Raw genomic sequence first — 25,877 nt, 5'->3', positions numbered from 1 at the left:
CTTCTAATCAGAGGTAGTTGCTTGTAATAGTTTCTTGTAATTCCTTCTGGAAAAATTTTTAACGAATGTAAGCATAACACACACACAGTTGGTCACACTACATAAATATTAATTTGCTTTTCTCACTTAAAAATATATATTGAAGATCTTTCACACCAGCCTAACCTATTTAATGGCTGCAGAATATATTTCAGTGCATGAGTGTACCATAATTTAGTTACCCATTTGCTGTTAGATATTTATATTGTTTGCAGCCTTTTGATTTTATAGTGTTATAGTGAACATAATTGTGCATACGCCATTGGGCACTTCTACAAATAACTCTAGATGATTCATGACTAGAAATGGAACGGCCAGGTTGAATTTTAGAGGATACTGCCAAATTGCTCTCTCCCTCAAATTTATCTAAAACAACTACTGTATGAATCTGCCTATTTCCCTGTATCTAGCACCTCCCTAGGACCAGGGCCAGAGGATCCCTGCCATGGGCCCCAAGCTATAGAAAGCTCCATTCTGGCTCTCCTCTGGTGGTGACCTTCGCACAGGGCATGGGCTCTATTGGGTCAAGGGGGTGTGCCCACCTAAAGCCTGCACCCCCCCCCCCTTCTTGACCATGCTCTGGGTATCTGAGACCCTAGAATTTCTTTCCCAAAGAGCCCTAAGCCTACCTCTGGGGACTGCATAGGCCTCTTCCCAGATCCATCTTCCAGAATGCATATGGCTGATACACTCATCCTTAGGCCCTAAGGTGGCCAAGGGGTAACCATATATGGAGTGTAGAGGGAGCTTGGATGTGTGGGCTGGATGTACACACACACACACACACACACACACACACACAGCGTGAGGCATCTCACAGTGGAGGATGGAGCGGGGGTGGGAAAAGAAGGGGCAGCTATGAACTAGGGGCTGGGTACCATCTTTGGTGCAGAAGTCTGAGGAGTGTAAGAAGTCTAAACCTGAACCTGGCCTTTCAGATTATGAATGAGATATATTAGTTAAGGTAAGAGAAAAAAAATATTTGATGGTTTACTTGTAGTTTGTTTGTTGCATTTGTATTGTTGCTTTAACCCTGCAAATGTTAAGGGCGGGTCACTTCCAAGTTTTTAATCTCTGCTAAGCTTTTGGGGTGGGGCAGGGGGGAATGGTATATGCGATGGGCATGTCTTTAAAATTAGTAATGATGAGCACATTTACATGTTTCTCAGCCATTTTTCTCTGTGAACTACCATTTTATATCTTTGCTCCTTTCTTCTTTTTTCTTTTCTTTCTCTCTTCCTTTTTCTTTCTATCTTTATCTTATTTATTTGTAAATGTTCTCTTGTGTATTAAGGTAATTAGCTCTTTGTTACCTGTGCTGCATATGTGTTCTCTCTTTTTGTCATTTATCTTTTGAATTTGTTTAGGGTATTTTTTTTTTTTTGCCAGTGTTTAAACATTTTCTGCTTTCATATGTATCTATCATTTTTCTTCTTTTCTCCTCTTTCTTTTTAATGGCTGTTGTTTACATGTTATTTATATGTTTTTCCAAAACCTATCTTACTCTAAGATCTTCTTTTCCACAAAATGCTTTATTTACAAAACATATATACTGAATATTATACATCAGGCCCTATCACCATGGAAACGACTTCAAAGCAAAGGCAGGGAGGGCTAGCGAAAGTGATGCCCGTAGAAAGGGCAGAGCTCTGTCTCTTGGCCAGCCTTCCACTTCAGAAGGAAAACTTCCCATTAGCGCCTGGGAGCGTGTGGTGGGCTTAAAGCCCACAAAGATTGAAGGCCTAGAGGGGAGTGAGGTGAAGGTGGGGACTGGTTGCTCTGCTGGGGCTTATGAAACAGATGCTGCTGGGAACGGGTGGGAGGAGGAATGGACACCCAGAATCCGGCAGGGGGCGCTGGATGAGTGCAAGCTGGAGGGGAAGCAGCAGCTCACAGGGTCTTGGGCGTTTCAGGCCCAGAAAGTTCTGAAGATCAGGGTAAGGGGGTCAGGTCGTGTCTTGACACCAGCAAGAGCATTTGCTTGAGCTGGTAGTCACTCTGCCAGCCATGTACCACCTTTCCCACGCCAGAGAGGAGCTCCTGCTCAACCTTGTGTAGCTTCTCAGCAGGGCTGTAGCTGCACACGGCGAGCAGGTGATGATGAAGCCGATCCACCTGCTTTTTCTTCTGGACGTACATTACCACAGCCCCTACTGCCCCAGCCAGGGTGATGAGGAAGAAAGGCTCCCACACACGGCCCCCCATGGAGTCACTGTTGACCTGGGGGGGCATTGGGACTGCGGTGTTACTCATGACATCAGCAGCCAGAGGACTGGGTAGTCAGCGTGGGAAATAGTGCCTCCGGAGGGCGCCCCCACTGGGCTCCCTTCTGCCACTGCAGCCCCAACAAGAATGCCCTGGGTTGGCTCCTGGACCTAAGATAAACAAAACAAAAAACTACATATGCTTTTTCCCCCAGCAAATTTGGACACATACACTGCCTCCTGAGCCAGTCAAAGATCAGCTTCAGAGAGAAGAGATGGAAGGCAGAACAGAAAAAAATATTTGAAGAAATAATGGCCAAATTTTTGCCAAATTGGATAAAAACTATAAACTCACAGATCCAATAAGTTCAATCAACTCCAAAGCATAAGAAACATGAAGAAAACTACACCAAGGAACATCATAATCAAATTGCTCAAAATCAATGATAAAGAGAAAATCTTAAAAGTGGCCAAAGGGAGAATGAATGCAGGATGACAGCAGATTTCCCACCGAAAAAAAAATGCAAGCAAGACAGCAGGGGAGCATCTTTAAAGCACTGCATGAAAAAAAATCAAACCTGTTAACTAGAATTCCATAACCAGCACAAGTATCCTTCTAAACAGAGGTGAAGTAAAGGTTTTGTTTTCAGACATACGAAAGCTTCAGGAATTCATTACCAGCAGACCTGCACTACAGGAAAGGTTAAGAGGTCCTTTAGGCAGAAGGAAAATGATACCAGGTGGAAATACGGATTGACACAGAGAAATGAAGAGCAGCCACATGGGTAAATATCGAAAATCTTTTTCCTTATTATCTAAATCTCTTTAAAAGACAATCGAACGTTTAAATAAAAATAAGAACAATGTAGTGTAGGTTTTACAGCGTATGTAGAGGAAAATGTAAATAACACAGCAGAAAGTTCAGGAGGGGAGAAATTAAAATAGACTACTGTATGGTTCTTATATGTGTATTATATCACTTGAAGGTAAATCGTGCTAAGTTAAAGATATACACTATCAACCTTAAAGCAGCCTCTCCTTAGCCTTTCAGTTTACTTTCTACCAACTAGGCACGTTAATTTAGCGATCACCTATTTTTACTTGGAAAAAAAAAAGAACTTTTGTAAACAGGTAAATGTAATGTTTGAGCTATCTTCCCACCAACTTGCACTGTCATTGGGGTCATCGATACAGTCCTGTAACAGCTAACTCACAATGTAAAGGCAGTGTTTATTTACTGACATCAGGAACTAAAAATGGGCAACTCATTTTGCTTCAGGTTTAATTCTTTTTATCTCCTTGTTTCTCTTGTTTTTTTTCTGTCTGTTTTTCCCACATAGGGGATTACAGAATCTCAGCCCTCTGGGAGATGAGTGGCTTCCAGTAGGTGAAGTGTTGGCTCAGGTGTCTGAGTTCTATTTGTGGGGCTGGAGAGACCCTGGAGGCAGGAACAGCCTGAAAGTCATGGGTGAAGGTAGAAGGTCCCAGGGAACAGACCAGGTGGTGTGAACTGCTCACTGGGACTAACGGCAGAACAGCCAGACATATCAGGCTGAAGATTTAATTGTGGTTTGGATTCTCACTAATATGCCTCCTGCTCTTGTCAAGATCACCAATGACCTCCATGTGTTACATTCAGTGGTCAACTCCCAGCCTCATGTTTTGACCTATCAGCAGCCTTGGAAGGCTGATCGCTTCTGCCTCTTTAACATATTTCGTTCACCTGGCTTCCAGGGGATCTCTCTTTCCTGGCTCTTCTCCTTCCTCCTGCCTGCTCTTTCTTCGTCTCCTCTGCCGGTTCCTTCTCTCCTCCCTGACTTTTAAATATCAGAGGGTCTCAGGGTTCAAATCTAGGGCCACTTCTTTTCTCTATCCACATTCACTCCCTTAGTGATCTAACCCAGCTTCAGGAATTTATTTTTTTCCAGCCCAGATTTCTTCCAGACTGCATTCCACACTCCACCTCTCCCTTTGGGTATGTAAGCATCTCGATATTCACATGTTCAAAACTGAACTCTAATCTTCCACTTAAAATCTGCTCTCAAATTTCCCCCCTCATCTCAGTTAATGAAACTACATCCTTCCAGTTATTCGGGACAAAATCCTCAGTCATCTTTGACATCTTTCTCTCTCTTACCCTTACATCCCATCTGGTAGCAAATCCTGCAGACTTTATCTTCAAAACATTCAGGATCAGGCCGCTCCTCAGACCTCTGCCGCTACCAGCCTGGTCCGAGCCACCATCATCTCTCTCCTAAATCATTCCAACTGGCTCCTAACTGGTCTCCCGGCTTCCATCCTTGACGGACTTCAGTCTATTCTCAAATGGCAGTTAGGAATTCTTTCAAAATCCAGGATAAGTCATGTTACTCCTCTTCTCAAAATCTTCCAGTGGCTCGCATCCCACCCAATAAAGCCAAAGCCCAACGTCCCCTGTAATCTGGCCCCAGCTCCCTCTGACTGCAACCCCACCCCCTTCTCTTCCTCTCATTGGCTCTGCTCCAGCTACCCCGGCCTCCTCGACCTCCCTGTGCGCCCCGAACTCACTGCACATGCTCACGCCTCTCTTGCCCTTGCTGTTCTCTCTGTGCAGTTGCTATTCCCCCAGCAAGGCAGAGTTACTCTTGAGCTAATGGAGCGGAAGCTTCCCGCCCTTCACTTCCACAGGCCTCTCTAAGGCCCGCACCTACTTTTATACTGACAATTTTATTTAAAAGGGTCTCAAAATTGTATAAACATCAGGTCCACAAACCTTGGATCTACTCCTGTTCCCCAGACATCTGCATGGATTGCTACTTTACCTACTTCAAGTCTTCGTTCAAATATCACCTTTGGAAAGAAACTATTTAAATTGTACCTCCCTCTCTTCCTGTCTGGCAACTACGCATCCTCTTTTCCTACTTTATGTTTTTCCTTAGCACTTATCACCCTTGGCAATACCAAAATTTATTTATCTTGTTTATTATCTGTGTCCCTCACTAGGATTTAAGCTCCATGAGAGTAGGGATTTTTATGTGCTTTGCTCCCAGGCATATCCCTGGTGCCTAGAGCAAATGGTAAGCACTCAGAAATTTTTTTTGTTGAATGAGTAAAGCTCAATTTTTGGAGTGAGGGGGTGGAATAAGCTAATTTGTATTTGTGGACTCAAAAAGACAGGCGGCAGCACCCTGGAAGGAGGACAGAGGTAGGAGGAATGGAAAGACAGGTGGCTCTGCATTCATCCAGGGCCTGACCCTACAAGGTTGGTGTTTGGTCTGGATGTGCTGAGGCCGATAGGGTGTGGATATTCTGTGAGGGGCAGATACCTAAAGGCAGGAAGAGGTTTGAGGGCCCATTTCTGCTCCATTGCCTCTAAGGCACCTCCCCATGGAAAGATGCTCCACTTCTGAGTCCCTCTGTTTCAGAGACTTCTCCCATGATAAGAAGTCCCTCTTCCCCAGTAATGCCCCAGGGGCACTTGCTAGCCCCAGGGGATCACTAAACACCTAAAAGGAATGGGGTTGAATGGAAGAAAAGATAAAGAAAGGGTGTCAACATTAGATATAAAGGATAGGTAAGATTATCCTGAAGACAGGAAAATAAGACACAGAGGGGAAGTCCAAGACAGGTCAGAGTGGACTTGGTCATGGGTCAAGGTGCATGGCTCTGGACAAATGCCATGAACCGTGCAAGAGTGCTCAGGGCTCAGCAGAGAGTGGTACAGGCTGTGTGGTGTAGGAGCCAGGAGGCTTGGTGGTGGCAGGAAGCACAGGTGCATCTTGCAGGAGATGCCAAGACCTAAATGTCCTGCCAGTTGTCCCTACCACCAAAGACCCATCATCAGCTGACCTGTATCTTTGAGAAGATCACTGCCTTTCTAGGGCAGTCATTTGGCCTGGGTCTGAATCGCTGGCAGAGTCTTACTGATATTTGAGGGAGTATTTATTTACCTAAAATGTTCAGGGATACACTGTTGGATGATAATATTTAATTAACCATCAACTCAACATACAGCTTAATTCTTTCTCAGTTAAGTAGAGAGCTCCACCTCTAGCCAGTTTGGTTCATTGCAGTTTCTCATAAGTGCTGGAACCACTGTTGGGAAGGGTGCTGGACTCTTTCCTGGCTCTCAGGCTTGTGTGCCCTGAATCACAGGTCTTGGGAGCTTAAAAGGGCAGTGAAGGAGTCAGGAGGGCATCACACTGGATAAAAATGTTGGAACATGAGAGCTCTGAGCAATCTTCAGTATTACCCAAGCCTGCCTTATCATTCTATTATGCAGAGATGGAGGTCCAGGGAGGAGAGGTTGTAAAGTCACATGGCAAGATAGTGGTAGAAACTGGATGCTGGTGTTTTGACTGTAAGGTGTTCAGACCTGCTACCTTGCTAATTTCTTATAAAATTGGAGTTCCGGGACTTCCCTGGTTGTCCAGTGGTTAAGAATCCGAGTTCCAATGCCAGGGACGCGGGTTCAATCCCTGGTTGGGGAACTAAGATCCCACATGCCGTGGAGCAACTAAGCCCGTGTGCCACAACTACTGAGCTCGCACACCTCAACTAGAGAGCCCGCATGCTGCAAACTACAGAGCCGACGTGCTCTGGAACCCGTGCGCCACAAATACAGAGCCCAGCGCCCTGGAGCCTGAGCGCCACAACTAGAGAGAAACCCAGGCACCACAAGGAAGAGCCCACGTGCCGCAACGAAGATCCCACATGCTGCAACTAAGACCTGACACAGCCAAAAATAAATAAATAAATAAATGCTCTTTAAAAAAAAAAGCAGGCTTAAAAAAAATTTCAGTGGATTCATGATATACACATTGTTCTGTACCCTGATCTTTTTCATACTACAATATATCCTGGATCTCTTTCCTTGTCTTTACATATATTTGATGTCAGTCTTTTTAATGGTTGCACAGTGTTCCATGGTTGAAAATCATAGTAGTAAGTGCTTGTTTGGTTGTAAGTGACTGAATGCCAGCCGGAATTAGTTTAAGCAAGAAGGAGAATTGAGCATAATACCAGCATGTCTCCGGAAATACATGAGAAAGAGGGACAACTGGAGACAGGGCAGGACTCTCTCACCTTCTCTGTTTTTAGGTCTTCTCTGTGTTTCAGCGTCACTACTCTGTTCATACTTCCTGTGGCCCGATCAGTGTATTTGTTGGGTTCATGGGGCAGAAATGCAGCTTTTGGGAGAACTCCCCAACTACCTCCTGAGGTTAATATTTTACATCTTTAGACTGGCTCTCCTTCTTACTTCCAGTTCCAAAATTTCAGAGAAGGGCTCCGATTGGCCTGCCATGGATCAGGTGAGCACCATAAATCAATCAGCTGTGGCCAGGAAAGCAGACTTGTTCTAGCAAGAATCATGTTTCAGGGGATGGAGAAGACCAGGACATGAGGAAGCATGATCCCAGAAAAGCAGCCATTTGGGGTAGACAATATTTTGGGAATAGGTGGACCATAATTTATTTAAAATTCCATTATTAGGTTATTTCCCATTTTTGTTTTTCTGTTACAAATAATGTTGCATCAAATAGTCATGTATGCACATCTTTGTGAAGTATGTTAGTGTTTTTGTAGAATAGAGTCCTAGAATGGAATTGCTGACTCAAGGGGCATCATGCATGCTGCCAAATTATTTTCAAAAATGATTGTAACTTTCATACCTGCTAGCAGTGTGTGAGGGTGCTGCCTCCATGTGTCTTTCCAATCTTTTAATTTTCACCAATGTGATTGATTAAAAATATATTTATTTTTGACTTGTATTTTAAATATTGATTATCATACCTGAGTATATATTCTTATGTTTATTAGCCATTTGATTTTCTTTATTGTGATTTATTTTTTCAACAAGATTATTTATCTTTTTCTTGTTCATATGTAGGAGCACTTTATACGTTGTGGATTTTTAGCCCTTATCTGTTATATATGTTGCAAGTGTTTTCTCTAAGCCAGTGATTTGAATGGTGGCTATCCTTGTATAAAAGTTTAAATTTTTAAGTTTCTAATCTTTTAGTCTTTTCCTTTATGTCTCCTGGGCAACATGTTGGGGTTAGGAAATCCTTTTCCAACCTCAAGATTATAGAAATAGTCTCATATTTCCTTCCAGTATTTTTATAGTTTCAGTTTTCATTTTTAGATATTTAATCTACTTTCATTTTTATGTGTGTGGTATATACATACATAATTGTCCCTATACCATTAAATAATTCATCTTTTTTGATTGACAGTGCTACTCTTATTGTATATTAAACTTCCATTAATTTGTGGTTCTGTTTCTGGACTGCTTATTTGTTCCATTAATCTACTTTTTTAATTCATGCATCAGCACCATACTTTTCTAACCAGCTTAGCTTTGTAGTATGTTTTGATCTTATGAGGCATTCTTCAAAATTTTCCTGATTAATTCAGAATCAGTTGGTCAAGTTCTCCCTCCCCACCTCTGCCTTCCCCTGAACCAAAACAGTATTGAATTCTAGATAAATGTGGGGGAAAGATCCATCTTTATGATACTGCCTTCCTAATTGGAAACATGGTCTGTCCCCTCATTTTTCTGTCCATCTTTCATCATTCTCAGTAAAGACATACGGTTGTTTTTTTTTTTTTATAAAGACTTTGCATTTTCCTGTTGTCTAAAAGTAATCATAGTTTTTATTGTATTGTGATTCTCAGGATTTTTTTTTAACATTAAATTTTCTAAATGGGAAAGCTTTTAATTTTCTTCCTATATTTGTCTTATATTCAGCCAAGTTACTGAACCTGTTATTATTTCCATAATATCCTAAATATTCTAGATTAATAATTATAGTGCCTGGAGTAATGGTAGTTTTGACTCCTTTTATTTAAATTTTTTCTTTTTCTTGCCTTTCAGCCTCACCTTTGAGGTATCTGGACGTGGTTTCTCTCTTTGGGACATGATGCTGAGACTCTGCCTTTCAGCTGCAACCCCTCAAGCATGGGTGGAGTTCTATTATTATTTGTGTGTGTGGGAGGGGGACTCACCCCCTGAGTCAGCCTCTACTTATCAGAATACACTCTCTCTGCAAGCATGGCTTTCACCCTTCTCTGTTGTGGCTGCCGCAGCCTCACATCTTGCAGGAAAATGAGCATTCAAGTAAAAACCTCTAAGGATGACCTGGTTTTCCTGAAGGCCAGTAAACAAATGGGCCGCATCACAGCTCACTTCTTTTCACACTGCCAGTTCTGCCTTTCCTTCTAGCTTGGTCAAAACTGGAAGGCTGGGCTGTTCCGTCTGCTGTTCTTTTGTTTCCAGCTCACCCCATATGCCTTTGTGCATCCTCTCATGTCCCGTGCTTTCCTTGGCTCTTCTCTAATTGACCCACTAGGACCCCAACATATGCCTTCCTTCCTGCACCACCCCAGACTCGATCCAGTGATGGGAGAGAAGAACTAGCATGCTGGGGCCAGTAAACTGAATTCCTCCTGCATAGGAGGCTGGCTGCAGAACCTGGTGAAATGGGAGGGATGAAGAAGCAAGGACAGAAACACTTGGTCTGCCTCAAGTAGTCTCCAGCTATGAGGAAACATTGTACTAGGATCACCCAGAGATACCCCAGCTGGCCAGGGTCCCCTGAAAAAAGACACGTTGCTGCGTTAGTTGTGTAACCTTAAGAACACACCTATCATCACCCAGCCAATCTTCCATGAATCAGAGGGATGCTGCAAACACCATGGAATTCAAGAATGAAGCTTCCTAGTGTCCACTTCCTCACCCTGACCCCAGCCACTCTTCAGCCTCACCTCTTCAGACGCTCTTCATTTTTTAAAAAAATTGAAGTATAGTTGATTTAGAGTGTTGTTAGTTTCTGGTGTACAACAAAGTGATTCGGTTAGTGATTCAGTTCTATTCTTTTTCAGATTCTTTTCCATTTAGGTTATTACTATATTGAATATAGTTCCCTGTGCTATACAGTAGGATCTTGTTTTTTTTATTTATTTTATATAAAGTAGTGTTTATCTGTTTATCCCAAGCTTCTAATTTATCCCTCCCTGTTCCCTTTCCACTCTGGTAACGATAAGTTTGTTTTCTATGTCTGTGAGTCTGCTTCTGTTTTGTAAATAAGTTCATTTGTATCATTTTTCAGATTCCACATATAAGTGATATCATATGATATTTGTTTTTCTCTGTCTGACTTACTTCCCTTAGTATGATAATCTCTAGGTCCAGCCATGTTACTGCAAATGGCATTATTTCATTCCTTTTATGGCTGAGTAGTATTCCATATTGTGTGTGCGTGTGTTTGTGCGTGTATCACATCTTCTTTATCCATTCATTTGTCGATGGACATTTAGGTTGCTTCCATGTCTTGGCTTTTGTGAATCGTGACGCTATGAACATTGTGGTGCATGTATTTTTTGAATTAGCAGACTCTCTTCATTTCTACAAGCTCCTCCTCCAAACGTTTGGCCACTGGCTTGGGTCACAGCTTCCTGTCCAATTCTGTATCCCCATCCTGAGTCAGGGCCTTTCGAAGTGATCTGCCTTTGGGCATATCCCAAGACCCCTAGCTGGAGCTGTCCTAGAGGGCAGTCTGATAGCCAGTACCTGACAACCTGGTCCTTCTCTGACTTCTCCCACAGTCTCCTGCAGCACCGGCCACAGGTGGCTGGACCAAGCAGGCTGGATGTGAGGGATGAAGGGGAGGACATCTGGGGGAATCTCGGGTTTTTGGCTTGGGTGACTGGGAAGGAGAGAGAAGGGAGAGGAAAGAATGTGAGGGGCTGAAGGAAACACGTCTGAGGAAACATCTCTGAGGAAAATGGCTAACGACAGAACTGTAGAAAATAGTGAAAGAAGAGGAATCACATGAAAAGTAATTGTGCTCCTTTTTATTTGAGATTTTCTCTTTTTTCCAATTAATAATATGTTGTATACTGGGGGGTGCTTGGGAAGGCCCCATTGTTCACAGTCTCTTCCGAGGCTAACACCCCACAATTTGAGACTCATTTGTTTGGGTCTTGAAGGCTTTTTGGTCTTTGAGGTTCTTTTATGAAAAGCTAATATGCCTCCAGAGGCTGTGATTACCCAGTGCCCTCTGAACAGAGGCCAGTGAATATGGACCAAACTTCCCTGACTGTCCCAACGCTTATCCTTCTCCTGCCTACTGCCCACATGCCCCATGCCACAGTGCAACTCCCTGTGGCCACAGCTATTCCCAGACATGCGTGCCTTTTTCACACCTAAGGGACAAAATATTTGCTCTTCCTTATGTCTGGTGTATCCTTCCCCATCTCAGTCTGTCCAAATTCCACCTATGTAGTAGGTAGAATCACCTGTATAGTATGCCTACCAAGAATGTCTAGCCAGGATCCAATCATGAGGAAATGATCAAACAAATCCAGATTTGGGATATTTTACAAAACAACTAGCCTGAACTCATCAAACTGTCAATGTGATGGAAGACCCTCCCCTCCAAAAAAGAAAAGGCAGGGTATTGTTTTAGATTAAAGGAAACTAAAGAGACATGATAACTAAATGTAAGCCATGGTCCTTGATTAAGGGAAAAAACTATAAAACTATAAAGGACATTATTGGGATAATTGAAGGAATTTGAGTATAGATTAATTAAATCATATTATTGTTATCAATATTAAATTTCTTGAATGTGACAATAGTGTCATGACTGTGTGGGAGAATTGCCTTGTTCTTTTGAGATACATGCTGAAATATTTGGGAGTGATGTGTTATGATGTCTGCAATGTATATTCAAATGACTCAGCAAAGTGTATATGTGTATGTGTATGCGTATATATAGAGAGAAGAAGGAAATGTGACAAACTGTTAACAATTGGTGAATCTAGATTATCGCTATATGGGTGTTCATCATACTCTTCCTTCATTTTTTTTGTGTGTTTAAACTTTTTCAAAATAAAAATTCGGAGGAAAAAATATCCTACCTATTTTATAATCTGAGATCCAAGGCAGTCACCTCCTCCATGAAGCCTGTTCACTGGCCCCAATCTGAAGGAATAGCTCCCTCTTCCATCCTTCCAGAGCCTCATGGTTTTGCCTGTTAGAGCACATGGCCCAAGCCACCCTGGAGTGGAGTAAGCTGAGGAAGTGTCTGTCTGTCCACCCCACAGAGATCTCAGGGGATGGAGAGGGTGAAAAGCAAGCTTTGCCATGTCCCGCCTTGGCCTGGGACCAACCCTCCTACCTCTGGCCTGTGCTCCAGGCTCCTGAGCAAGGCCCCTCCCTGCTCCTGTTGACTTCTGCCCTCCCAAACAGAAAGAGGGACCAATCCTAGAATAAAGGGATCTATTTCAATGCTGTATCAGGGTCCAATCAGGGAAGCAGACCACTTTGAGTGGGTGTATTAGTCAGCATTCTCCTGAGGAACAAACCAACAGGCTGTATATGGATGTTAAGAGAGAGAGAGGGCTTCCCTGGTGGCGCAGTGGTTGAGAGTCCGCCTGCCGATGCAGGGGACACGGGTTCGTGCCGCGGTCCGGGAAGATCCCACATGCCGTGGAGCGGCTGGGCCCGTGAGCCATGGCCGCTGAGCCTGCGCGTCCGGAGCCTGTGCTTCGCAACAGGAGAGGCCACAACAGTGAGAGGCCCGCGTACCGCAAAAAAAAAAAAAAAAAAAAAAGAGAGAGAGAGACACACACACACAGAGAGAGATTGATTTTAAGGAGTTGGCTCACGTGTAGAGACTTGGCAAGTCCAAAATCTAGGTTATGCTGGCAAGGTAGAGACACAGGGAGGAGTTGCAATTTGAGCCAGAGGTAGTCTGCCAGCAGAATTCCTTCTCCTTCTGAGGAGGTCAGTCTTTCTCTAAGGCCTTCATTTCGTTGGATGAGGCCCACCCACATTATGGAGGATAATTTGCTTTACTCAAAGTCCACCAATTTAAATGTTAATCTCATTCAAAAACAATTTCACAGAGACATTTGGGATAATGTTTGACCAAATATATGGGCACTGTGGCCTAGCCAAGTTGACACATAAAATTAACCATCACAGGGCTTCCCTGGTGGTGCAGTGGTTAAGAATCTGCCTGCCAATGCAGGGGACACGTTCGATCCCTGGTCTGGGAAGATCCCACATGCTGCGGAGCAACGAATCCCATGTGCCACAACTACTGAGCCTGCGCTCTAGAGCCTGTGGGCCACAATTACTGAGCCCGCGTGCCACAGCTACTGAAGCCCACATGCCTAGAGCCCGTGCTCCGCAACAAGAGAAGCCACTGCAATGAGAAGCCTGCGTACTGCAACGAAGAGTAGCCCCTGCTCGCCGCAACTAGAGAAAGCCCGTGCGCAGCAATGGAGACCCAACACAGCAATAAATTTTTTTTTAAATTAAGTAATTTTAAAAAATAAAATTAACCATCACAGTTCACTCCTTGTCAACTTGGCACCCATATACATCTCCTTAGACCATACTTATTCTCCAAATAAAGACAATAACAAGGTCATAATTCAAACTACATGATACAACTCTCCTGTATACAACTAAAAATGCACTAACACTTTCCCCGAAAGAGGACACAGAGTCCTTAGGTGATGTTCACTCTTCTTGATGTCCCATAACTTAAATACTATGATGTGAAGTTAACAATACTATGATATATGAGTCAAAGTATCTCATGTTACATGATAAGGGGATAAGAGAGAAAAGAAAGGAAAGATATTACACACACACATATTCATAACAAAATAAGAAATACTCATGACAATTACAGTCCTTGTTCTGCAACTGGTCACATGGTTGTACCTGGTATTTATAATTACTTTTTGCCACTGCCCATTCCATGTTCCCTTTGCCCTCGGCAGGTCATGGTTCTTTACCATGTATGGGTGGGGTGACCCAAACTTTATTTATGAAGAGTCTAGACCATTAGTAGTACTGCCTGAATTCAGCTGTTGTAACTTTCCATTGACTTTAATTACAAAGTATGGTAATACTAAGAAACACCCTGAAGGGATCTCCTGTATTGCATAGATACTCTTCCTCACCTGATTGTGATGTTTAAGAGGTATGTTTTGGCCCTACCTTCTTGCAGCTGACCCTGTCCAGAGCAATCTTACAATCTTTCTCAGGTCCCGAGTCTGGGTTGTGCTCAGGGCACTCTCTGGATAGTTCTCATTCTGTTCAGGCCAGTTCCTATGCTCATTTATGCCCACACATCCTGGCAGGGAGAGCTCACCATGGAGTCAGCTGGAGCTGCCCTTTGGCATCATTTTTTCTTATGCATCCCTAGGCAGTGGCATCCACCCTTGACCCTCCACTTGTCAGAGGGCCGAACTCACAGACATTTTAAGCTCAAAACAAAGTTATGAAGCTGAACTTTGCCTATTCAGCGACAAACACACAAACATCAGAACTCTAAATATTGTATTTTATCAGTAGTTGGCCTTGCTTATCATATGAATGTGAGAGTTTCCCTTCCCAGCTAAAGACAAGCATTGAAATAATACACGTAAAGCCTGGAAGAGGTTTCCAGGGGGTGTCTATTACATCTTATCAACTGAGAATTAAGAGGATTCCAGGTGTATCTGGCTTGTATCTTGCCTGGACCTGCGTGCTGATAGTGCTGAGGGAGCCTTGCTACAGCTGGCCAAGGTGAGCAAATGCTGAGCGTGTAGACTCTCGGCAGAAGGAAAACCATCCAGTCTTGGGAGGAGCCTGGTGTGAGGGGAGGGCGTTGGGGAGGAACAAATAGGCCTTTTTTTTTTTTTTTGGTGAGCTTTTAAAATTAATTTATTTCAGAACAAAGGTAATTATAAAGTGAAATTCTCTAGTGAGCAACATAGAAATATTGTTCTGTGTTCATTAATTTCTAGATATTATATATTGGTCTTGTCTCAAAATTTACTGTTAGAGAAATTGCTAGCAAGAGAATATCCTTGGGCCATTTGTGTTGAAAAGAAAATAAGACTAGCAAAGTGAATCTGAAGTATAACCTCAACAAATAGACCTTTGGAAAGAGGTACTGGCAACCCAAAAGTGGGAAGCAGCAGCTTTGTAATTTGATTTCCCTTTTGAAATAATAGGCTCTGTCACTGGTAGCAACAAGCAGAAAATATAAATAATACACATTCATTGGGGAAAAAAATGAAAAGATATTAATCAAAATAAGCATGTGGTTTTAAAAACATTTATATTAACTATACATATTAACTATTATTTAAAAAATAGATTTGAAGTTCAGAAAATTAAATCAGCTTTAAGGGTTGAGAATTTTGTCCCATATTTTTGTCTTTCAAAGTTTATAAGTCCAATTAGGACCTATAATTTCTTTCCCTAGTTGAGTGCATCAGATCTTGGCTTCTGTACTGTACTCACCGAAAGGAACTTCAATGTAACAAAGCAATTCCAGCTTCTGTTAGGATTACTCACAAAACAATGCCCAACTGGTTATAAAAAATTCTGTACTCCAAATAGCCTTATAAACTGGGATTTTTATCCGTTTTGTCAAAGCAAGAACCTTAGAACAGTTGGCGATGTGCTAAAAGAAAGCCTTTGGAGTGGGACAGACTTGTGCGCACTCTGTCTCTGCCACTTCCTAGCTGTGTTGCTGTGGGCAATTATTTGACCTCTCTGGGCCTCAACTTCCTCAGATGGAAAATGGGGATATTCTTAGGTCACTTTTAGGACTGCTGCAGAGATTAAGTGAAAAAATGCACACAAAGCACTTGGCATAGTGTTTGGTACGCAGCGATCAGTCATTAGCTGCTAAATTGTATTACTTGAAGACAGAGACCCCGCACTGGGTTATCACTGCATCCTCAACACAAAGCACAATGCCTGGGATCTAAGGGCTTGATCAAGCTAAGCTGCACAAAGGAAGGGGTTTCATGCAGTGCTGTAGCTTGGGGTGGATGGGCAGAGGTGGGGACACACTTGTTTTTTTATTTCCTCATACTTTTCCCTCTTCAAAGGTCCCAATTACCTCAAAATAACTTTGGTTAAATTTCCAAACTACTCCCCCCTCTGCAATACACACACAAAAAGAAAAAAACCCACAACTCTGTGGCTTAAACAAACAATCATTTTAATTAAATACATTAGAGTCAAGAGGCAGAAAGGGAGTGGGGATGTGGGTGTCCGATACACCCCTTTATTTCCCCATAAGGTCCAAGCCCTCGATCTACTTGCTCAGTCACTGCAGGGAGAAGGTTGGGCCTCCACTTCTCATCCATGGGCAAAATTCAGTGTTATGGTCATGTTAGGATCCAGGGCTCTTCAGCACACAAGATTCTGAGCATCACAGTTTGTTTAGAATAGTACATTGGGCTTTTTCGTTCCTTCACTGTAAATTATAGAAAAAGCTACTTGACACTTCTAAAATTCTGCAGATTAAGGACATGATTTCTAGCCAAAAAAAAAAAAAATTTTTTTTTTTTTAAAGAAAATTCAGTTGCATTAAACAAACGGAAGACCTGTAGTGTTTGGGATGGTAAATGGTGTTGTGATTCTCTACCCCCCAGTAGAACTCAGCACAGAGCACTGCACTCGTGGGCTCCTGGAGGGTTCCCACGTGGCTGGCTAAGGGCAGGATTTAACTTGCACCATCTGGTGTTAGACACAACACTGAAGACAGAGAAGAGCAGGGGTATTCAGAGATGGGGCAGGGCCAGATCTAGCAGAGGAGGGCTGGGGCCTAGGAAGATGAATGATTAGTCTGATCTGGGATTCAAGAAGGGTGTGAGCTAGGAGGCAATTAGGAGCTGATAGAAGGACAGGAGCAAACACTGTGGCTCTCTGGACAGGGGTCTGTTTCAAGGGGGAACCCAGACTAAGCCAATGGTTAATCCAAAAGAGGCATCTCAGCCCACCTTTCAAGGTCCTTCTCAGCAAACCTTTCCCAAGTCTGCTAATGAGTAATCCATTAGGAGGGGGATCTGTTGAGGGGACTTCATTCTGAGAGTCTTTCAGGATGCTACCTTTCTACAGATCCTGTCCTGAAACCTCACCAGAGCTCCCACTACACTTACAAGTCCCTCTTTTAGAAGACTTACAGGGCTTCTAAGGATTCATTTAGCTTATGTACATGTCCCATTTCCCTTCTTGAAGGCTGGGACTAAGGGCTCTTTCCTCCCAAACCTAGCTTAGTAATTTGCAACAGCACCCTCTTGGTATTGAAATGAGATGAAGTGTGCTAGGTGCCAAAGACCCTGGCCTGAGACCTTGTATCTGAGCAGAGGAACTGCTTTTACAGCAGGGGCAAGGGGGAAAGGGAGGGCAAAAAAGAGACGTATTCTGGGCACATGCTGTGCTGGGAGTGACCTGGGTCCCACCCTGTCTCTGCTTCCATGTTCAACCCCAGAGCTGAAAGTTTCTCGTTTCAAGGTCAGCAAACAGGACCTACCTTGGAAGGAGGGAAAATGTTTAAGGTAAGGCCGAGAATGGCTTTGTCCAATACTAACCTAGACCCAGCCCTTCAGCTGGCCCTGTCTCCTGGGAGTCTCTGATACTTCCTGCCTGCCTCTGAGAGTTTATTAATGATGCCCTAAAGGGCAGGGCAGCAGGGCAATAAAAAGAGCAAAAGCTCAAACAGAACAAATGGATTCCTCATTAGCAGACTTGGGAAAGGTCTGCTGAGAATGACCCCGAAAGTTGGGCTGAGATGCCTCTTTGGGGTTTTTTGGGTTTTTTTGGGATCTTCTTTGTGTGTGTGTGGTTTTTAATTTATTTTATTCAAGTATAGTTGATTTACAATGTTGTTAATTTCTACTGTTCAGCAAAGTGATTCAGTTGTACATATATATACATTCTTTTTCATATTCTTTTCCATTATGGTTTATCACAGAATATTGAATATAGTTCCCTGTTGAGATGACTCTTTTGGATTAACCACTGGCTTAGTCTGGGTTCCCCCCTCACCCCAAAACAAACTCTGAACAAGAACTTGTTCAGAGTGCATCCTACCTTCATGATACAGGTAGTTTATTTTGGGAACGAATCCCGAGGAACAGGTGTGGAGGAGTTGGAAGAGTCAAACAGTCAAGACAGGAAAGAGAAAAGCGATCCAAGGGTGCATTATTGAGCTGATCAAGTTGGGCACTACTGTGGGCAGCCAGGGGTCTATCATCTTAGGTGCTGTACAAAACGTACCTTGGGACTGCCCACTGGAAGAACGGAAGAGTGGAATAGTTCTCCACCAGCTCCTGTCTGCCTTGGTCAAACGTCGTCCTAGGACGTGTTAATTCCTTTGCACTTCCAAGTTTATGCATGTGTCAAAATGGGCTTCGGCTTCCTGTAGGGGTCCCAGGCTGCAGTGACAGAGAAGCCCCGAGTGGGGAAGATACCAGGTACAGCTGAGGCAAGGTGCTCTCAGGTTTCACCTGTATGCAGCTGGTTGCCAGAGCAAAACTGGAATAAAAAGTGGGGCTGGGAAGGTGTGAGGTCAGCCACAGGTGAAGTCGGATATAACCGTAGACAGATCAACTGTCCTGTCCTTGTCTTTCATGAATAGAACTTTATTTCCATTAATTCTCAGTCCAAAGTCAGGATCTATGGTTTTCCTAGTGGAAATAATAACTCTTCCTTTAGTTAACTGCTTTTCTAGCAATGCATAACCCTCAAAGTGTAACCTGGTGACCCAATATAAGGATTTATGTTATGGCTACGGCATGCTGTAACAGTGACTATTCTGAACCACAGCGCTGATGCAAGCTTGAGTCGGTCTGTGAAATGGGTACGGAGAACCAAGTGCATCCTACCTTCATGATTCTCCTGGTCTTCAAAGCTCTACATGCCAGGAGCCAGAGATAAGGAAGATACAGCCTCAGCCCTCAAGAAGCTCACGTAACGGAGCTGACAGGTTTCTTTAAAGCCCCACCAGGCACTTCCTTCCTTCCTGTTTTCATCTGCCTGGTCCCTTTCCAATCAGCCCTTCTCTATAATTTGACCTAAACATAGCTCTGCCACTAATTTGCCCTGATAGGTTCCTTCTCCTCAGCCGGTTTCTCATCCTGGAAACTTGGCAGGGGAGCATGATCTGTGACAGATTGGCCTCCGATGTTCCGTTGTTGAAACTCTGGGAAGCTGTGCTATTCTTAAATTATTTTTTTAAATCATAGGAAGAAAATTTTAAATAAATTTCATCTGACCAAACGACAAATTTAAAAACAAACCAACAAACCAACCCACCCCAATAAGCTCCAAAGACAGCAAGTGGGCGTAGGACCTGGAAAGGCGCCTCAACCTCACCAGGTTTTCTCACTTCCTGGAGCGGCACCTCCACCTCCCTACCCGCAACCCGCGGAGTGATATCGTTCCCCGCTCGTTCCAGAACCAGGATGGCGGTGGAGGAGATCAGAGCGCGGTTTAGACCTAAAATGGGCGGTAGTGGGTTAATCCCGGGCCGGGCGCCTAGCGAATAGGAATACCCTCTGCGGGAGGAGGGCCAGGCCTGACGACGCAAGGCGAAGGAGGCGGCGCAGAGGCTCCCCGCCCCTGCGCGCCAGCCGTCGGGCTCCGCCCCGCGCAGCCCTACGGAGCAAAGCCCCTGTGCGCAGGCGCACCCCGGCAGCTGAGGCTGGAGGCCGCAGGAGTGGGAGCCAGTAAGGCGCTTCGAGAAGGAAACGGCGGTAGTGCCCGGTGGTACAAGAGGCGAGCGCGGGTACCTGAGAACGCACCAGCTGAGCCTTCAGCAGCTGGAGCCCCCGCGCCAGTTTGGTTTGTGGTAAGAGGAGGGGTCCGCATCTCTGAAGCTCGGGCGTGATGAGCCGGCGCCCCCCTAAACCGGCGTGATGCTCGGTTTGGTTTGGACTTGCACTGCCCTTTACTCGGGTCGCGGGGATGCGAGTGGAAAAGGGGGCACCAAGTCCTGTAGGCTGGGCCCTGCGGCCGCGGCCGAAGTAACGATGTAAAGATGGACCGATCCCGCCCAGAGCCTTCTCAACCCCAGGTGATCCTTATCATCCGCCCTCCCGGGCCTTCCGTCCGTGCTCTGGGAGCCCAGCCTGACGTTTGTTATTCAGAAAATGTGCTTATCAGGGGGAGGCCTAGGTTGAACACGCGGCCCCGAGTCTCCCAGGTGAAACCCTCAACACTTATCCTTCTCTGACGCCGCATTTTACAGAAGACGAGCCCAGCCCGGAGAAGGGAAGAAACCGGCCCAAGGTCACATCGTAGTCAGAGGCCGAGCCAGGACCGAAGCCAGTAGCCCTGCCTTCTAGCCTGAGATCTAGGCACTGCTCCCTTACTCACCGCATCTCTCTGGTTGTTCCCTCATCCCTCGTCCTCCTGTCGCGTCCTCCACGAGGCTCTGTTCTCGGGGACTTGGTTGGGGGGAGGGGGAGTGCTTCCTCCCCTCAAGCTGCGCCCTCGGGAAGGATGCTGGACAGCAGTCAGGCCGCCGGTCCAGTTTCCTTGAGCAGGAGCTGAGCCGGCTGTCACTGGAGGACCGCAGAGGCCGCAGGACCGGGGGAGGAGGAGGACCGAGCAAGTTGGAGGCGCCGCGGGCGCAGGCCGGAGATGCTGGGTTGGTGGTGGGCCCGCGGCCGGGGAAGGCCCGGAGCCTCTGCCGCTCACAGGTGCGGGAACAGCTCAACTTGGTCTGGGCGGTGCGGTCTCAGCCAATGGGAGCGTGGCTCGGGCAGAGCCCCCTCGGCTCCCAGCCTCTGGTCTGCCGGAAGGGGCTGCGGCCCTGCGATTGACCCGGACGCGGGGCTGCCGGCGCGCTGGGCGAGTTGGCGCCGGCGAGTCTCTGGCGTCCCCCGTCTCTGACAGGGCGTCCCTGTCAGAGACAGGGACCCGGGCGGTCTGCGCCCTGCTGGGGGAGGGTTTGGAGCCGCGCGGGACGTTGAGCTCATTTGAGCTCTGCGTGGTGTTTTCCAACCAGTCTGCCAAAATCTGCCCAGAGTCATCTGATACAAAGTCCCCGTCTAACCCTGCCAGGGGTTACAGAGGCACACGTTTCGTTACGGTGGGCTTCCGGCTGCCAGGATCCTTTATGACGCATCAAATATCCTAGCACTTTCTACCAGAGCGTTGCAGCCCGGCCGTGCCCAGGGCATATACCCGTGGCGGGCGAGGAAGCTGAACTTTGAAATGAGTGTAGCTCGCATAGTCTCTCAATACACATTTACAGAGTGGCTGCTTCCTGTCAGACACCAGAGCAGTCATTCTGGATGAGCCGGAGGTCAATGAAACAATCCAGGTTGAGACTGGTGGTCAGATGGCGGAGCGGGGTGCTGTGAATGGTTATAAGCAGAGATACCTCTAATACTACCCGGCCTAGGTTAAGTGCTATTTCAGAGGCACATAAGGAAGCAGTGAAAATGCAAATATGGAGCGCGGCGTCTTAACCACTGACCTGCTAGGGAAGTCCCGCAACAAGAGATTGATTTTTGATTTAGGGGATCAGGAAAGGTTTCTTGAAGGAGGTTATTTGAATCAGTTAGGGCTTACTGGATGAAGGAGACCTCAGATTTGGTATAGGATGAGCAAGGCACAAAAATTGGAAAGTACAGGGCTTATTGAGAGATGGTGGCAAATGGTATAATGAGTAGTTGAGAGAAGTATAGTTGGAGATATGACTTGGAGGGGCCTGCTGAGGACCAGGATGCTGGGCTTGTACGCTCTGATTTGAAATGTAAGCGCTTATGAATAGGATGGCTCCTTAAACTGTCAGTTGTACTAATGTCATTTTTTTACATCTGCACGAAAAATCTTGGAAATATCTTTGATTCTTCCTTCTTTCATAGCCTACATTTAATTGGTCAGTAAATCACAGTGGGCTTTACCTTCAAAACACAGCCAGACTCTGACCACGTCTAATTAGCTCCATGGTTTCCACCGGGGCTGGCAGCCCTTATATATATGTCCAGGGAGTACCTCTTCACATTTTGCTGGAGTTCTGCAGTGCACAACCTGCATGGCTGTACATTATGGTCCTGGGTTACTGCCATAGCTTCTAAATGGTCTCCCTGCTTCTGCCCTTGTCCATCCTCAGTCTATTCTTAACCCAGTGAGAGTTATCATTTTAAAATATAAGCCTGATATGGTATTCCTCTGCTGAAAACTCTTAAGTCATTCAAATATTATGTGCCTACTGTGTACAGGTCTGACTTGAATTTGGTAGGCAAGCCCTGTTCTCCTAGGGATGGAATGCCTGCTTAACCTGGTGGTTGTAATTATGGCCATTTTGATAGCTCTGGTAACACTTTCTCTTGGGGAAGGACAGATGTTTCCTGGACAGAAGTGGAGAGGGAGAGGCTCCTGTTCCTGTTATCATTATGAGGTCTACAGTGTGGCATTCTCAGAATATCAGGCAAGCTTAAGAATTAATGATAATGATCTGCAGAAAGAACCTGCTTTCAGTGTGTTTTCACCAATATTGTTTTGGCTGCAACTAACAGAAACATTAAACTTGCTTAAATCAACACAGAGAATAAAGACATCACATGCCTTACAGAGCTGAAGACAGGAGGGCAGCTGGGTCTCGGGAGCAGGAGGCTCTGTTGTTGTTTTTTTCTCTCTTCTTCACTTCCATCTCTGCTTCTTTCTACATGTGTGCCTGACTCCTTTCTCTCTTTGCAGATTGGCTTTCTCCATCTCTCTCTCTGGCTTCAGGCTCAAGTGTCGCATAGCTGCCCACCCCCCTCCCCCCAACTCCAGCAACCAGATCACATGTCTCTGCCCCACAGAGGCTGCTTTGCATTCTTTCACAGTGCCAGGGGACAGACCGATGGATTCATCTGGGGTCAGGTGTCTCTCCCTGACCCACTCTTCCATGGCCAGAGGGTGGGGGGGAGGGTCTCACTGTACAACTACAGCTGCAGAGGCCAAATCCTGTGGGCAATAGGCAAGTCTGAAAGGGACAGGGATCAGCTGAGCAAGACAGACACCCGAAAGATGGCAACTGCTGAGAGTGTGGTGTGTTCTCTGAAGAGAAATGGCCATCGCCTAAGTCTAATCTGGTGGCTGGTGTCTGTCAGACTAATCCAAGTGTCTGCATTAGGTTTGCCTTCACTGAACTGGGCTATAAAGTTAAATCCTTGGCTTTTATTGAAGGTCCCTGTTAGAGGCAGCTATATAAAAGTCACTTCTGCATTTACGATAAAATGGTAGTGGGAACGTCACCTACAATATCATTTGGTGTTCCTGTATAATGTCTTTAGACTTTCGTTTCAGAATAGTTATCTCTCTAAGGGATAATAGGCATCTTATGTGAATAAGGATTTAAAACTTGTCAGGTTTCCTTTTTGCATGGCCTCAAGGAAGCCTCCAATAACTGTAATTAACACATATAGCTGAGCTGAGCTGAGCTGGAACTTCTAGGCAAGATTATACTAAGTGATCAGAAGGGAAATAGCCAAAGGATAATAGACATCTATTTGGTAAGAGATCTCAAACTCTAATGCCCACAATGTCCAGACAGTTAAGAGAGGTGATGTGGGTAGGCTTGAGATAGTAAGTGACAACTTTTTGTTATTGAGTTCAAGCATAACATAGCTGCCTCGTTACGTTGCCTTTTAAAACACTAGGCAGGCCAAACAAAATAGGCAAGTAGAGTATGTTGGAAACTGGCTGCCAGTTGTCAGACCTTGGAGTCTCTCACACAGGTTACGGGCTTTGAGCGCCTCAGTGTGGCGTCCCTACACAGGATGGTTCTTAGCTTAAACCCAGCTCACCCTCCCCAGTGAAACAGGACCTCCCTCTCCCACTTGGTAGTACCAAGGCCCTTCCAGACTTCATGTCCAGAAACTTGAATTCTCTTTCCTGCCTAAGTCCTGCCTCCTGAATTCCTATTTGCTGCCGATGCCCTGCCTCTTCTGAGGATGTCAGTACTGGGAATGTTTGCCACTTGCAGGGGAGACCTTGACCCTGACCCACAGGAATGCAGCGAGCTGTGTCTTCTGCAAGATAGTCCTGTCAGAATGCAGCAAGTGAGCCCAGCATCAAGACAAGGATGCACACAGGTTTTTTTTTTTTTTCTTTTGGAGAGGGGATGCTTTCCGTGGGCTACACGTGGGTTTTGCATTGACAATGGAAAGGAGGTGCCCTTGAGAGCAGACCTAAGTGTTCTTAGAGTTCGAAAAGTTTCTCCCAGATTCCAGAATAATACGTGAACATCTTGATTTTGCAACAGTATCATATAAATTTGGTCACCCTGGAGCAACTAATTGAATCCAAAGCTAAAGAGGTGGTCCCCGCCCTCACAGGGGCTCTGCCTGTCCCCTTGCAGCGCCCGCCTCCCACGACCATTTCTGTTTCCAAACCAAAAGGCAACCGAGTGGCATTTCAAGTTTGAGAAACTGTTTACAGAGACTAAAGCCCAGTACAAGACATTAAGATGACAAACAGCCCTGAAGAGTACAGGAATTCCACTGCCTATAGCATTGTGTTTGGGGTGAAAATAGCAACATATTTAAGGAATGTAAAAAAGTAGTAGAAGAAAAAGATATCTAAAATTCTAGCATTGTGTATATGAGAGATTACATTGTGAATAGTGCATTATTAAAGGGGCTGAGTTTTCATGCAATTTAAGCTATCTTGACACCAGTGCTTTTAGATATTGCTGACTCAAAGGAAAATAAAATTAAAAGCAGCTCTCTGTTTGGAGAGACATTGAGGCAAACACTGAGGCATTCTGTGCCACAGGCATTGAGTAGAAGGGGTGGAAAGCGCTTGAATTACAGACGACTGGATTTTAAATCACCCAGTGGTGGTGACCTCAGACTCCAGTCCTGGAGGGAAGAGGCAGATATGTCTGTGCTCAGCCAGCCGGTCAGTACGTGGGAGGGGTGTGGGGCACCCACAGCATGGGTCTGTGCCTTCCATGAAGGGCCAGTCTGTGTGTGGGGATGGGGGTGAGGTTCGAGCACACAGCTCACGCCCACTCAGCAGGGACTCACTGAGTGCCTCCTTTGTGTCAGGTTCTTCCAGGCATGGGGGATTCAGTGGTGACTAAGATGGACAAGGTGCCTGGCCTCACTGAGCTTATGATCTAGAAGGGGGAGATAAGAAACAAGGGAATCTTGGATTGAAGGGCAATCTTATGGAGAGCAACCCCTGTGTGTTGCATGGGGGATTGGGCAGCCTCTCTGAAGTCAGAAGGGTCCAAAGGACTCAGCCCTCTATAGAGAGGAAAGGCAAGGTCCACGGCCCTGAGGCGAGAAAGAGCTCCGTGTATGTTCAGAAGGTCAGCGTGGCTACAGAGCAGTGAGCACAGGGGAGGGGGTACCGGATAGGAAGGGAGGCAGAGGCCAGCTCCAAAAAGCCATGGAGAGGAGGCTTTTAGTCAAGGGAGTCACGTACGTACCTGACTGGTGTTGGAAAGACCTTTCTGGCTGCAGTGCTGAGACTGGAGTGTGGCGAGTCGGGGCTGGAGCGGGAGCAAGAGCCTACTGCACAGTCCAGGAAGGATCACGCAAGACAAAAGAGCCCTATTTGTTTTCCTCTCCTGAAGATTAAACAGGTGAAACACCGCCACCTACCTTCTGCAGTAAATACTGTGGTTGTTGGCTAGTTAGTGAACTTATCACAGACCCACTGGCGCAGGTGACTGGTGGTCAGATTAGGGACCGCAGCAAAATGGCAGGGGAGGAGCTGCCTCTCAGGCAGAACCTTGTTACTGTTAAGGGCAGTATAACAAACCACAGGCAGGTGTGCAAAGAGAGACTAGGGCGGTTCCCCAGGAAAAGAGCAACAGCTCCCAGGGCTGGGATTGC

The 25,877-nt window shown here is 45.5% G+C and overlaps 2 protein-coding genes and 1 pseudogene across 5 annotated transcripts in view; all 3 read right to left on the bottom strand.

Annotated features, from left to right (window-relative positions):
- LOC113621401 (ubiquitin-conjugating enzyme E2 L3 pseudogene) overlaps positions 1–25,541 on the bottom strand; it is a 59,064-nt pseudogene extending 33,523 nt beyond the window's left edge.
- Positions 1–25,581, bottom strand: part of APOD (apolipoprotein D) — an 87,887-nt gene extending 62,306 nt beyond the window's left edge. For 3 of the 4 annotated variants that reach the window (XM_027108272.1, XM_027108271.1, XM_027108269.1), the window contains exon 1: positions 25,469–25,581. The gene's annotated coding sequence lies outside the window, so the exon portion shown is untranslated. The other variant, XM_027108270.1, reaches the window with a different exon arrangement.
- LOC113621417 (small integral membrane protein 29-like) lies at positions 1,556–25,578 on the bottom strand. Its single transcript, XM_027108273.1, has 2 exons — positions 25,469–25,578; positions 1,556–2,414 (listed from the first exon to the last, which is right to left on the bottom strand). Exon 2 carries the CDS (start codon positions 2,290–2,292, stop codon positions 1,972–1,974), a length of 321 nt encoding a protein of 106 aa, XP_026964074.1. The 5' UTR covers positions 2,293–2,414; positions 25,469–25,578; the 3' UTR covers positions 1,556–1,971.
- Positions 25,582–25,877: the final 296 nt, after the last annotated feature.

The sequence above is a fragment of the Aethalodelphis obliquidens genome, unplaced genomic scaffold, assembly GCF_003676395.1.
Source record: "Aethalodelphis obliquidens isolate GAN/ISIS:26980383/991018 unplaced genomic scaffold, ASM367639v1 scaffold1, whole genome shotgun sequence".
Lineage (NCBI taxonomy): Eukaryota > Metazoa > Chordata > Mammalia > Artiodactyla > Delphinidae > Aethalodelphis > Aethalodelphis obliquidens.
Note: the sequence above shows the minus strand (reverse complement) of the source record. Positions and strands in the feature narration are given on the sequence as shown.

Coding starts and splice junctions, on each gene's coding strand:
- LOC113621417 (XM_027108273.1), bottom strand. CDS start 2,292: ATGAGTAACACCGCAGTCCCAATGCCCCCCCAGGTCAACAGTGACTCC.